The 14406-nt window shown below is 44.0% G+C and overlaps 1 protein-coding gene across 1 annotated transcript; it reads right to left on the reverse strand.

Annotated features, from left to right (window-relative positions):
* Positions 1 to 5136: 5136 nt before the first annotated feature.
* LOC129168537 (toll-like receptor 1) lies at positions 5137 to 8371 on the reverse strand. Its single transcript, XM_054753940.1, has 2 exons — positions 8317 to 8371; positions 5137 to 8220 (listed from the first exon to the last, which is right to left on the reverse strand). The coding sequence occupies exons 1-2, from the start codon at positions 8328 to 8330 to the stop codon at positions 5766 to 5768; spliced, it is 2469 nt and encodes an 822-aa protein (XP_054609915.1). The 5' UTR covers positions 8331 to 8371; the 3' UTR covers positions 5137 to 5765.
* Positions 8372 to 14406: the final 6035 nt, after the last annotated feature.

Here is a 14406-nt window from a genome sequence, read left to right on the forward strand (position 1 = left end):
AAGCAGAAACTTTCCAGCTCCATGTTTGACAGAAGGATTGTTGGTCTTATAGTCAGCAGTTCTCTACCAAGATGATGCCAAAGAGCTCAATTTTGGCCTCATGTGACCACATCACATTCTCCTAAGCCTTGTCTGGATCATTCAGGTGTTCATTGGCAAACAAACAAGCCTGTACATGTGTCTTCCTGAGCAGGGGGACCTTGCGGGCACTGCAGGATCTCAATCCATTACAGCAAAGTGTGTTCCTAATGCGTTTCTTGAGGACTCTGGCCCAAAGGTTTGCCCTCTCCTGATCAAGTGTATCCCCCCAGGTTCCCCTACTGTGATGCAATAAAGCATCTGAGTTTTTAGTCTTCATCAAGAAGTGTTTATGACGATACACATGCAAAGATGGCATAGATGACTGACAGTGCCTAATTAATCTGTTGCCAATTGCACCCTAATACGAGTATGACTAAGCTGTGTAGCTGTAATCATTTTGAGCCCGGCCTAATGAGGTTCTGCAGACAGCCGGCCTCACGAGGACCACAGCTTTTCCTGTTACCATGGCTCTATGAATAATAAATAGGAATTGACAGCATGATTGCTGGTTGACTCACTAATCTCCACAGTTAGCTTTCGGTAAAATGCGCTAAGGAAATGTTGTGAAAAGACATTGTTTATCCTTCATCTTGCCTTTATAGGATCGGACGCATGGACAAGTGGAAGACACATGAAGGGAAATTGAGCACTAATGCACCATATTAAAAAAAAAAAACAGAAACAGTATTCTTTTTTTACTAGGGATGGGCGATTTTGGTATCAATCTGATACCAGGTAAGTACAGGACCAGTATTGATGATACTGATATAAACTAAAAAAAAATCCTTTCTTTTAACAAAACTGTGTACATGTGAATGTGAATAGAACATAAGGCAATGTAACAAAATAATACCATAATTCCCTTTTATTTCAACAAAATAATACCATTATTCCCTTCTATTACATACAAACTAAAGACAATTGTGCAAAATAGGTGAAGAAAAGCAAAAACTACTACTCTGTACTGGGTGTCCCTGCACTGACTGGCTGTCTGGCGACTTAAAACCAATTGTTTGTTGCTGGGAACCGGCTTTCTTCTTTCTTCCACGCTCACTTGGAGTTCTTGTACTTTTTGGACGAGTTGTCATGTCTTCTAGTAGTATGCCCAGTTGTTTCCCTGCCATCCAGCCTGAGCCTCTGCTTTTCTTTGTTTTATGACAGTAAGATTTCATGGTGCCCTTTGCCAGTTCAAGACAAAGCTCAGCCAGTGCCTGCTGCTCCCTCCTTTGTTGGCTTTGTTGTACTTTGTGTGACTCTCATTAAAGAGACTTCAGCTGTTTTTCATGCTCACGCCTCTGCATATGGGGTCCACACACAAGATTCTGTGTGTCCAACAACTTATTCCCTGAGTTTGTAAACAATATGAACAACACAACGACAAAAAAGACATATTTGTAAAAAAAAAATATCAATCTCACCACGCCAGTATCAATACAATGCTGATACCCTTAGTATCGAAAGTACTGATATTTGTAGCGAGTCGCCCGCCCACCCCCTGGTCTTTACTGAGCCCAGGTGTTGGTTCTCATCAGGCAGCCGTCAGCAAGGAAGCATGGCTGTCATTATCATCATCACCTACAGGACGTTTTGCATCCCAGATGAACAAACAAGTGGCGCCATGTTTAATTTATGAGACCTGCGGAATGTATTTAAACCACGCTATCCAATGACACTTTATCAGTGGGTGGAATCATTTACTTCAAAATTAGCTGCTGTCCTTACATCTGACGTTGTTAGCAACTGACACATTAAGTGTTAATGAGCTTATTGCATCAATTATTGCACCCGGGAGAAGGCTGCTTTATATAAGAAATGATTTAGGTTTAGCCAGCAGCAACACAATCCATGACCTTCTGAATAAGATAATGGGGTTTAGTAGATTAAATATCCTGTTTCATTTAAGGTTGGGTAGATGGATCCTAATGGTGATAGTATAGATACTAAGGGATCGATGCTAGTGTGATGAGATTGATATTATTTTTTAGTTGTCTTCTATTCACATATATCTGTTCTTTGTTGTGTTGTTCGTTTGCAGTGGTAGCAGTTTTGTTGCCTTTATTTACTTATTTTGTACTCTTAGCTGTATTATGGCCGCACGGTGTTGGCCTCACAGTCAGGAGATCTGGAAGATCTGGGTTTGAATCGAATTGAACTGGACATCTCTGTGTGGAGTTTGTGAGCGTGTGGGTTTTCTCCAGGTACTCTGGCTTCCTCCCACATTCCAAAAACGTGCATGTTAGGTTCATTGGCGGCTCTAAATTATCCATAGGTATGAATGGGAGCGTGAATGGTCGTTTGTCTATATGCGCCCTGCGATTGGCTGGCAACCAGTCCAGGGTGTACCCCACCTCCTCCCCAAAGTCAGCTGGGATAGGCTCCAGCATACCCCCACGTCCCTAATGAGGATTAAGCGGCATAGAAAATGAATGAATGAATAATTGCATTATTTTGTTCGATATTGTTACGTTGTCTTACAGTCTTGTATTTATATGTGGTTAAATTGTTCACGTATAGGTCAAGAGCGGGGTGCAAAATCAAGATGGAGTGGCCACTGGATGGAGCTAAATTAAATTAGCTGGAAGCTCTGCTGAGTCAGCGAGAAAGGTAGTACTATAAATTGTATTCTAACCACTTCTCATTGGCTATTAATGAAATACTATTCCTGTCTTATAAAAAAGTAGGCCGAGTTTGAGCTCAGGTTCTTCTCATTGACTGTGCTAGATAATACCTCCTTTATGGATCCTTTATTGATCATTTGCAGGAAATTAATTTGTCACAGCAGCCACGTTTAAGGACTAGGACAAAAATGAAGAGTAGTCAAATAAATAAATAAGCAACCTCCGATGTCCAGTGTACGCGTAACAGTGTGTGCATTCCTGATGAAACTTTTAAGGCCAGTTGAAGAATTGCAAGAAGTTACATTTTGCACTGTTGGATTTTAAGGAGGTTCTATGTAGTTTCAAAATACAAAAAGAAGAAATGGGAGTGAAACAAAAAATGTTTTGAGTAAGCAATTTATTAACTTACTCAATTTATAACAACCAGTTACCAATCAACATTTCATTAGTGCAGCACTAGGTTGGCTACTGTAGAGAATATTAGCAATATTCCTTTTTTCGATATGTGTCCTACACAGGCTGCCATACTTTGCCAGGATCTTAAGGGATGTAAATAACATTATTATTATTATTATTATTATTATCATTCCTTCATTCTGGCTGCTACCAAATCTACCTAATCAGCACACAATAGCGAGGATATGCTGCCATCGTGTGGAGACATTTATACGTGCAGCTAAATTATGTGTTGGGTCTAACTAAATTCGCTCCACTTCCATACTTATAGTTTTTGAATGCAGAAGTACGGAAAAATGCAGTGCATTGTCAGAACTCAACGCGCCCAAAATAGTGAGTGAGCAGTTATGGACACTTACCACCCTATAATAGTCGCCATCTTGGCTCCATAGCAGAAGGGAGGGACTAACGCCAGTGGTTGCAATTCACAATTAAAAAGGAAAGAAGAAGTCGGGAATGGATTTTGGACAGCACTACCCTTTCAAATGTTTGTAACTAAGTAACTAATTACTTGGGGTGTGTCTCAAATCGAATACGCCCATCCATGCACTTTAATAAGTATGTTGTGTACGTCGTGTACTTCGTTCCTGAGTGCAGTAAATCGAGTTAGTCCCTCCCTTTTCGCTGCTGTGTAGCTGAGATGGCACCTATTGACGATGGTAAGTGTCCATCACTGTGATGACATCATGACTCACTCATCATTCTGACTGTTTTGAGCGCAGCATGTGGGTAAGGAAGTGCACAAATTGAGGCACATCTACAGTGTGCAATATGAAATGTTCTTTATTCTATTTGATACGCAGGCCCTGGTGTCATTATATCCAAGAAGACCCAAGGGTGGTCAAATTAGCTGTGTGTGGCTAAAGTATTTGTCTGTTAATAGTTTGCTAACAGCTCATAAAAGATGTTTCTTTCCATCCAACAAACACAATTCAGAGCAAGAAACAGCAAAGAGCTCATGAAGCTGCCGTTATGTGCAATAAAAATATGTCAACGGGAGCTGCGGCGGAAATTGTGGACTTTGTTTGGCTCAGCGTCCAATTAAGCTGTGTTCGAAAGCTCTGCCAGCAGACGCTGCTGGTTAATTGGAAAGAAATGGGGTGATTCTGCCACACATGATTTACTTCAATGCATGGCTAAGTATCGAGCTAATGGACAAATAATGAACCACTGACATTTTGCACAGCCTACAGTATAAGAAACACTCAGGCAGGCTCTTGGGACTTACTTAAAAAAAAAAGTGTCTTATGACAGTCTAAAGTTAAATATCTTTATTGTCTCACTTTTTGTTTGTTTGTTTTTTGCGAAATGAATGTAAGCCTCAACTCCTTTTAGGTTACGTTCTTATATTTTTCGGTTCTGTTCTATGTAGGAGACTCCAACAGACAGTACAGGCCAGAGCAGAGGTGTATTTTTGTTTATTTAATTCATTCATTCAGTAAAAAATAAATAATAATAATATATCCCTCACCAAAATTGTGTGTGAATGCTGAAATGCCAAAGCTGAACTGAAATGAAGAATGAAAGTTGAACTATCCTTGTAATGTTTTGAAATATTTTCACAGACGTAGGATCGAACCAGTAACCATCAGGTTGGGAGACAACCGCACGTTCCGTAGCACAGCGGTTGGGAATCACTGCTCTAATGATTACCTCATTCATAACCAAGACCTATTTTTGGGATTTCATATGTGACGGCAATGACTCAAATAAAAAAAAAAGGAGAAGTAAACATGACAGAGCCTGACTAAAAAAAAGGGCAGATGGTGATTAAAACCACTTAACCATCATGATCATCATCTCTTTCTTGTCTCTGTTGTGGGCTTTGATTTGTGTTTGTTGGCTCATTTTCTTAAAAATATTTTTACATTAGAAGACCAGCAACCACTTATCAACTTCACTGACATGGTGAAAGTGCTCGCTAGTTAATGGATTATAGATGAGAGGATTACAATCAAATGTGACCACGGAGTACTTGTACAAGAACAGCATTTTATAGACCAGCAGTTGGGCTAACGTCACACATTTGCACAAATAGCAAATTATGCAGACAGCATTTCAGTCAGGCATTTTTAACTATCGCAATGACAGTTCACTTCTATAACGGTACATAAAGGTTCAGTACATTGATTTTCAAACTGTGGTACGAGTACCACTGGCGATCTGCAGGCTCCAGTTAGTGGTACATGGGAATATTCTTTTAAATAAACAATAAAATTACATATGAAATCTGTGTACAAATTCAAATTTATTGACAAAAGATGTGCTGCAGTTGAATTTCACTTCTACAGCACTTTTCTACCTTCAATGTAATCAAATAATGCTGTGTAATTAGACAGTAGTTGTGTTGTTGTTTCACATTGCTTAGTGAAGTTAACCAAACTACAACACCTCTGGACATAAACTGAACCATTTTAACAGAAATTACTCCTTTGGGTCTCAAATTTTATGTCAGCAAAAGAGGCAGACCATGTATGTTGACGTCAAATTAAGAGGGCACTTTTTAATAATAAGCAGAACACTGTGGACCAGGACTTGATGAGTTGGTCGACGTAGACGGGTTGTTGACATAAACGGGGACGACTTAAAGAGTTTGCACTGTTTATGGTGTTAAACTTGGTTTGTAACTTGAGCGGCAATATCAGAAAGTGCCAACGCCATGTCCTTCAAGACAACGGATTTGTCTGCCATGTGCAGCATGGCTTTAAGACTCGCCCAAAAAACCTGCTGCTTGCGCTCATCCGTCGGCCACTTGAGGTACGTCTGCTGCCTGAGCAAACTTCTAAGTCTCAAGTACTTTTTGGGCAAAGCATCCATTGGGATTGGCTCTAATAGGATGAAAACCAACGAGTCGTGCTGAATGTCAATGGCTCTGTGCTGGGCAAAGAAAAGCTCGTAGTTGCACCATTCGCTTTGGACAAAATGTTTCGAGAGGACAAATATCACTTTGTAGCTGGACTCCACACAGTTGATGATGTTGTCGATGATCCAATCGCCTGGTACAAAATCGCGTTCATGGACACATAAGACAAGGCCACCATTCTCCAGGGAGGGCACCAGCTTACTGTGCACAAAGTCTGCATCATGGTGACTGTAGGAGATAAACGCGTGGTGTGAAAACGACCCATTCTTCAGCATGTGTGAGCGTTTCTTGCCGCGCTTCTTCACCCTAATCCATACCCACAACATCTTTGTGTACCACACGCCGTCCAGTTTGTAGAAAAGCAGGCCCAGGGCTGTCGATATGACGATTATCACTGAGAATGCAACTGCCGTCTGGAGCCATGTTTCGCATGAGATCACGCTGGCTTTGTACTCGGAGAGCGGTAGGCCTGCCAACTTCGCCGGTGTGCCGCAGGAATAGTCCAAGGGCCAGTCCAAGAGCAAGGACTTGTTTAAGACAGTGAGGAACCAGTGGAGGTCGCAGGAGCATATAAAGGGATTGTTTCCAGCTTTGAGGGTCCGAAGGTTGGGAAGTCCCCCAAAGACATTCTTGGAAAGAGATGTGATAGCATTCTGGTCCACAGAGAAGCTGATTAGAGTGGGGGCATCAAGTAGCTCAGGGAGCGCTTGGATGCTGTTGAAACTGAGCTGGAGGTGGGTCAGTTTGGGAAACCGGGACAAGTCCTCGTAGGTTATGACTGTTATTCCCGTTTTTGATAAATCAATCCGCTCAAAATTTGATGACAGGTACTTGAAAATGCTGTTGCCGAGATTGTTATTCCTTAGATTGAGCTCGGTCAGATGCATGGGCCAAGAGCAGTTGTCTTTCAACTCAATGGAGTTGAAGCTCAAATCTAAGGACTCCAGTGTCTTCATCTGGTGTGTCTGTCTTGAGATGAATGCTAGACTACGGAAGCGGTTTTTACTCATCGATAAGCGCTTCAGCTTTGGGAAGACGGAGGTGAAGGAACAAGAAGGCCACCAGAAACCGTAATCTGACAAGAGGTTATCTGAAATGTCCAGTGTTTCCAATGATGGCAAGGTGGATATGAGTTTGCATGGTAAAATGTTCATACCACTCCCAGAAAACTTTAAATAGCTGAGATTTGACCACTCCTCAACGCTCATGTTAATTATGGGGTACCTGTACTGATAATGTTTGATGCCATCAAATGTCACATAGCGAAGACTCATTGTGTGATTGAGGGTGTGAAACTGAATCCCATCCGGCTTATCTTCATTGTATGTGATGTTGACGAACGAGAGTTCCTGAATAGACGAGAGTCCAACGTCCTTCAGCAACATCTCCATGAAAGAACTATTTGTCCAGGTGCTCATGATGGTGAGGTTTTGCAAGTAAGGCATCGCTCTCAAGTTTTGGAAAACGTTGTCAGGGACATTGCAGTCATCGGAAAACACTTTGACCAACCTCAGTGCAGTTGCTTGCGTCACATTCAAATCCCCCAGGAGGTTCTGGAACAAATCGAAGCGCTCGCAAAATGATGCAAAAAGGGACATTTTCCGCAGGGACAGTTTTCCAAGAGCTCCTGATTCATACTTTTGCCAGCGAACACCTGCACCGAGAAGCAAATGTTGCAAGGAGATGTTCATCAGTGGTGTAAAGTCATTTAAATCCACCGACAGAGCTGTTTTACTTCCTAAGGACAGCACTTTTAGATTTGTAAGGTTCTGAAAAGACTCCGGTATCTGATAGCTCTTGTACAAATTGTGGGCCAAATCCAAGATTGTCAGTTGTTGCAGAGTAAAATCAGGAATAATAGTTAATTCATTGCTGGAAATATTGACAACTTTGAGCGCTGGAGTGTGTGTAAACACACTGTTAGAGATATCTCTGAGGCCGCAGTGGGTTGCTTTCAGAAAACACAGTCGAGACAGTCGGTGGAAAGCCCTTGTGGCAAGTCTTCGGATAGAGTTGTGGGAGATATCCAGATACTCAGTGGTGCTCGGGAGATCTAACGGAACGGAGGTTAGATTTTGATCGAAAAGGTCTTCCACTCGCCTCTGTGACGTCACACACATTTCAAATCCCTTTTTGTCTGCACCAGCGGCCATGCAGTCAGGAGCTAACAGGGAAAACACCAAGAGGACTGTTGCACCTGTCCTACAGCAAAAAATAAATGTGATGATTTGTATGTCGGCAGAAATAAATATTAAAAAAAAACAAAAAAAGGTTGTTGAAAGAAGAAAAAAAAATTACCTTTGGGTCAGCATATTTTCCGAAGCAGCAGAGTTCAGTCAACAGTCAAGAGATCAGGTCAGTTGTGTGCTCTGAGTTTGAACTTCTGCTCTTTAGTGTAGTACTTGCTTCCTCTTTAGGGCAGTATTTGCTTCCTCTTTTTCATCACATAATTTCCTCATTTCTGTTTATTTTAATTGGTTCACTTAGTTGTAAAGGAATAGGTTAATTTTAGTGACAGTATAGTAATTAAATAACCCTTTTCTTTTTAAATAATATAACTAGGCCTGCCACGATAATCAATAAATCAGTTAATTGCATGATAAATAAAAGTGAACTTGATAATTTTGCCGGCCTTGATAAATTGAAATGTGCGTGCGTGTTTCTTTTCCTCATCTCGTTCTACCAAACAACGCAAATATGAGTGAAGCAATGGTTTCCAAGCCGAATGCCACAGCCCCAGTGTGAGAATATTTCGGGTTTAAACAGAATTAACAAGGTGAGCCCATGAAAACTGACGGGCCTATATGTCGCATTTGTTGGAAAGCAGTGGCGACAAAGAAGGGGAATACGACCAACTTGCATGCGCACCTCAAACACAACCATCCTGTCCGGTTTTCCCAACTGCGAAAAAAAACTGCCACTCAAGGTGCAGCGGAGCCTTCATCCCGACAGTCAACACTTAGAGGCATGTGATCGGCAAAGTAAATATAAACAAAACAGCGCAAAGTGGTGCACGCTCACAGACAGTGTCGTTCGCTACATGTTAAGCCTTCCTATTAGGGAATAAAACCCAATGCTTATTATTTGTTCATCTACAATTTTGGTTACAAAGACTTGATACTCCATTTTATTTGTTTTTAGTGTGTGATTTTTATTGGAGTGCTTTTTTTCCTGACCAGAGACATGATCTATTTTTTTTTTGTTTTTGGTTATGATTTGTATTTAAGTGCAATTTTTGCTAAAAGAGATTGAGAGTCCATTTTATTTTCATTGGGTTTTTTTGTGTGTCTTTTTTTGTTTTGTAATGTATTATGTTGTTTGTTTAATTTATTTTATCTAAAAGCACTTGACATTCCAATTGCAATGTTAAATAGTCTTGAGAAATTAAAGTCTATTGCTTCTGATACGATGGGCTCACATTATTATGTCATATAGGAAAAAAAGAAGGAAGGGCACTCACATATGTGTGGGATTCAAATATTTGCATACTTGCCAAAATAAAACAAAAAGTTGCGAGACTTTACTGACCTATTCAGGCTTTCCGACCAATCATGAAAAACAGCTATTATTTTGTGTACTAGTAAACTAAAGAAGAAATGTGATGTTATAGTGCTTATTTTTGATAGTCACCAAAAACAAAACATCAGAACTCAAATATCTAAGAAAAGCTATCACCAGGAATTGGCCACTCTGACGGAAATTTAATTACACCCACAATTGACTTTTGTAGCGATTTATATGGTAACCTGGCAACTATTATGTAGTGTACATAAAACAGAAGTTAAAAAAAAGAGGAAGTGACAATTCCCAGAGGGGAATAAAGGACTTATAATAAAAAAATATTTGCATGTCACGTTGCTTCATTCCCTGGAGGTTGGTTGAGTCACAGTATAAAAAAAAAATAAAATATAAACACACATTAAAAGTGAAATTTGTCATTGGTGCAATTAGTGAAATTTTACTTGAACCTGCTTATGATTGTTTATTAGATCAGGATATATCAGGAAATATATGAGTATATGATGTATTACATAGAAGTAATATATTATTTTTGTGAAAACACACAAAATAAAGCATCGGTATATACTTGTATTAGTTGTCATACTAGTTCTTATTGTAAAGCTGCCAAGGTAGTACCATTACACGGCCAAGTAACTGAAAGAGCCTGAGGGAGGCCAAACCCACCACACATTCATCCCGGCAGGACTCAAAAATGGCAAAAAAACCAACTTTTCAGAGAGGTAAATTTTCGTCCGTTTTTCAGAAATCGCAATTTTATTCAAGTTGCTGAAACGACACTTTTCCGGCCCGGGAGGTGGGCCAAACCCCCTCAAACATTCATTGGGGGTCCCGGCAGGACCCAAAGATGGCAAAAAACCCAACTTTTCCGAGAGGTCGATTTTCACCCGTTTCGACAGTGCCGGCTGTCGCGAAATCGCATATTTTCAAGTTGCTGAAACGGCACTTTTCCACCCCGGGAGGTGGGCCAAACACCCCAAACATTCATCGGGGGTCCCGGCAGGACCCAAAGATGGCAAAAAACCCAACTTTTCCGAGGGGTCGATTTTCACTCGTTTCGACAGTGCCGGCACTGTCGCGAAATTGCATTTTTTCGAGTTGCTGAAACGACACTTTTCCGCCCCGGAAGGTGGGCCAAACCCCCAACCATTCATCGGGGTCCCGGCAGGACCCAACGATGGCAAAAAACCCAACTTTTCCGAGGGGGTCGATTTTTACCTGTTTCGACAGTGCCGGCACTGTCGCGAAATCGCATTTTTTCAAGTTGCTGAAACGACACTTTTCCGCCCCGGGAGGTGGACCAAACCCCCCAAACATTCATCGGGGGTCCCGGCAGGACCCAAAGATGGCAAAATACCCCACTTTTCCGAGGGGTCGATTTTCACCCGTTTCGACAGTGCCGGCACTGTCGTGAAATCGCATTTTTTCAAGTTGCTGAAACGACACTTTTCCGCCCCGGCAGGTGGGCCAAACATTCATCGGGGGTCCCGGCAGGATCCAAAGATGGCAAAAAACCCAACTTTTCCGAGGGGTCGATTTTCACCCGTTTGTACAGTGCCGGCAATGTCGCGAAATCGCATTTTTTCAAGTTGCTGAAACAACACTTTTCCGCCCCGGGAGGTGGGCCAAATCCCCCAACCATTCATCGGGGTCCCGGCAGGACCCAACGATGGCAAAAAACCCAACTGTTCCGAGGGGTCAATTTTCGCAAAATCGCATTTTTTCAAGTTTTTTCAAGTTGCTGAAACGACACTTTTCCGACCCGGGAGGTGGGCCAAACCCCCCAAACATTCATTTTGGGTCCCGGCAGGACCCAAAGATGGCAAAAAACCCAACTTTTCCGAGGGGTCGATTTTCACCCGTTTCGACAGTGCCGGCACTGTCGCGAAATCGCATTTTTTCAAGTTGCTGAAACGACACTTTTCCGCCCCGGGAGGTGGGCCAAACCCCCCAAACATTCATCGGGGGTCCCGGCAGGACCCAAAGATGGCAAAAAACCCAACTTTTTCGAGGGGTCGATTTTTACCCGTTTCGACAGTGCCGGCACTGTCGCGAAATCGCATTTTTTCAAGTTTGCTGAAACGACACTTTTCCGCCTCGCGAGGTGGGCCAAAACCCCCAAACATTCATCGGGGGTCCCGGCAGGACCCAAAGATGGCAAAAAACCCAACTTTTCCGAGGGGTCGATTTTCACCCGTTTCGACAGTGCCGGCACTGTCGCGAAATCGCATTTTTTCAAGTTTTTTCAAGTTGCTGAAACGACACTTTTCCGACCCGGGAGGTGGGCCAAACCCCCCAAACATTCATCGGGGGTCCCGGCAGGGCCCAAGGATGGCAAAAAACCCAACTTTTCCGAGGGTTCGATTTTCACCCGTTTCGACAGTGCCGGCACTGTCGCGAAATCGCATTTTTTCAAGTTGCTGAAACGACACTTTTCCGTCCCGGGAGGTGGGCCAAACCCCCAAACATTCATCGGGGGTCCCGGCAGGACCCAAAGATGGCAAAAAACCCAACTTTTCCGAGGGGTCGATTTTCACCCGTTTCGACAGTGCCGGCACTGTCGCGAAATCGCATTTTTTCAAGTTTTTTCAAGTTGCTGAAACGACACTTTTCCGACCCGGGAGGTGGGCCAAACACCCCAAACATTCATCGGGGGTCCCGGCAGGACCCAAAGATGGCAAAAAACCCAACTTTTCCGAGGGGTCGATTTTCACTCGTTTCGACAGTGCCGGCACTGTCGCGAAATTGCATTTTTTCGAGTTGCTGAAACGACACTTTTCCGCCCCGGAAGGTGGGCCAAACCCCCAACCATTCATCGGGGTCCCGGCAGGACCCAACGATGGCAAAAAACCCAACTTTTCCGAGGGGGTCGATTTTTACCTGTTTCGACAGTGCCGGCACTGTCGCGAAATCGCATTTTTTCAAGTTGCTGAAACGACACTTTTCCGCCCCGGGAGGTGGACCAAACCCCCCAAACATTCATCGGGGGTCCCGGCAGGACCCAAAGATGGCAAAATACCCCACTTTTCCGAGGGGTCGATTTTCACCCGTTTCGACAGTGCCGGCACTGTCGTGAAATCGCATTTTTTCAAGTTGCTGAAACGACACTTTTCCGCCCCGGCAGGTGGGCCAAACATTCATCGGGGGTCCCGGCAGGATCCAAAGATGGCAAAAAACCCAACTTTTCCGAGGGGTCGATTTTCACCCGTTTGTACAGTGCCGGCAATGTCGCGAAATCGCATTTTTTCAAGTTGCTGAAACAACACTTTTCCGCCCCGGGAGGTGGGCCAAATCCCCCAACCATTCATCGGGGTCCCGGCAGGACCCAACGATGGCAAAAAACCCAACTGTTCCGAGGGGTCAATTTTCGCAAAATCGCATTTTTTCAAGTTTTTTCAAGTTGCTGAAACGACACTTTTCCGACCCGGGAGGTGGGCCAAACCCCCCAAACATTCATTTTGGGTCCCGGCAGGACCCAAAGATGGCAAAAAACCCAACTTTTCCGAGGGGTCGATTTTCACCCGTTTCGACAGTGCCGGCACTGTCGCGAAATCGCATTTTTTCAAGTTGCTGAAACGACACCTTTCCGCCCCGGGAGGTGGGCCAAACCCCCCAAACATTCATCGGGGGTCCCGGCAGGACCCAAAGATGGCAAAAAACCCAACTTTTTCGAGGGGTCGATTTTTACCCGTTTCGACAGTGCCGGCACTGTCGCGAAATCGCATTTTTTCAAGTTTGCTGAAACGACACTTTTCCGCCTCGCGAGGTGGGCCAAACCCCCCAAACATTCATCGGGGGTCCCGGCAGGACCCAAAGATGGCAAAAAACCCAACTTTTCCGAGGGGTCGATTTTCACCCGTTTCGACAGTGCCGGCACTGTCGCGAAATCGCATTTTTTCAAGTTTTTTCAAGTTGCTGAAACGACACTTTTCCGACCCGGGAGGTGGGCCAAACCCCCCAAACATTCATCGGGGGTCCCGGCAGGGCCCAAGGATGGCAAAAAACCCAACTTTTCCGAGGTGTCGATTTTCACCCGTTTCGACAGTGCCGGCACTGTCGCGAAATCGCATTTTTTCAAGTTGCTGAAACGACACTTTTCCGTCCCGGGAGGTGGGCCAAACCCCCAAACATTCATCGGGGGTCCCGGCAGGACCCAAAGATGGCAAAAAACCCAACTTTTCCGAGGGGTCGATTTTCACCCGTTTCGACAGTGCCGGCACTGTCGCGAAATCGCATTTTTTCAAGTTTTTTCAAGTTGCTGAAACGACACTTTTCCGACCCGGGAGGTGGGCCAAACCCCCCAAACATTTATCGGGGGTCCCGGCAGGACCCAAAGATGGCAAAAACCCCAACTTTTCCGAGGGGTCGATTTTCACCCGTTTCGACAGTGCCGGCACTGTCGCGAAATCGCATTTTTTCAAGTTTGCTGAAACGACACTTTTCCGCCTCGCGAGGTGGGCCAAACCCCCCAAACATTCATCGGGGGTCCCGGCAGGACCCAAAGATGGCAAAAAACCCAACTTTTCCGAGGTGTCGATTTTCACCCGTTTCGACAGTGCCGGCACTGTCGCGAAATCGAATTTTTTCAAGTTTGCTGAAACGACACTTTTCCGCCCCGGGAGGTGGGCCAAACCCCCCAAACATTCATGGGGGTCCCGGCAGGACCCAAAGATGGCAAAAAACCCAACTTTTCTGATGGGTCGATTTTCACCCGATTTTCACCCGTTTCGACTGTCGCGAAATCGCATTTTTTCAAGTTTTTTCAAGTTGCTGAAACAACACTTTTCCGCCCCGGGAGGTGGGCCAAACCCCCCAAACATTCATCGGGGGTCCCGGCAGGACACAAAGATGGCAAAAACCCCAACTTTT

Source organism: Dunckerocampus dactyliophorus, chromosome 15 (genome assembly GCF_027744805.1).
Source record: "Dunckerocampus dactyliophorus isolate RoL2022-P2 chromosome 15, RoL_Ddac_1.1, whole genome shotgun sequence".
Lineage (NCBI taxonomy): Eukaryota > Metazoa > Chordata > Actinopteri > Syngnathiformes > Syngnathidae > Dunckerocampus > Dunckerocampus dactyliophorus.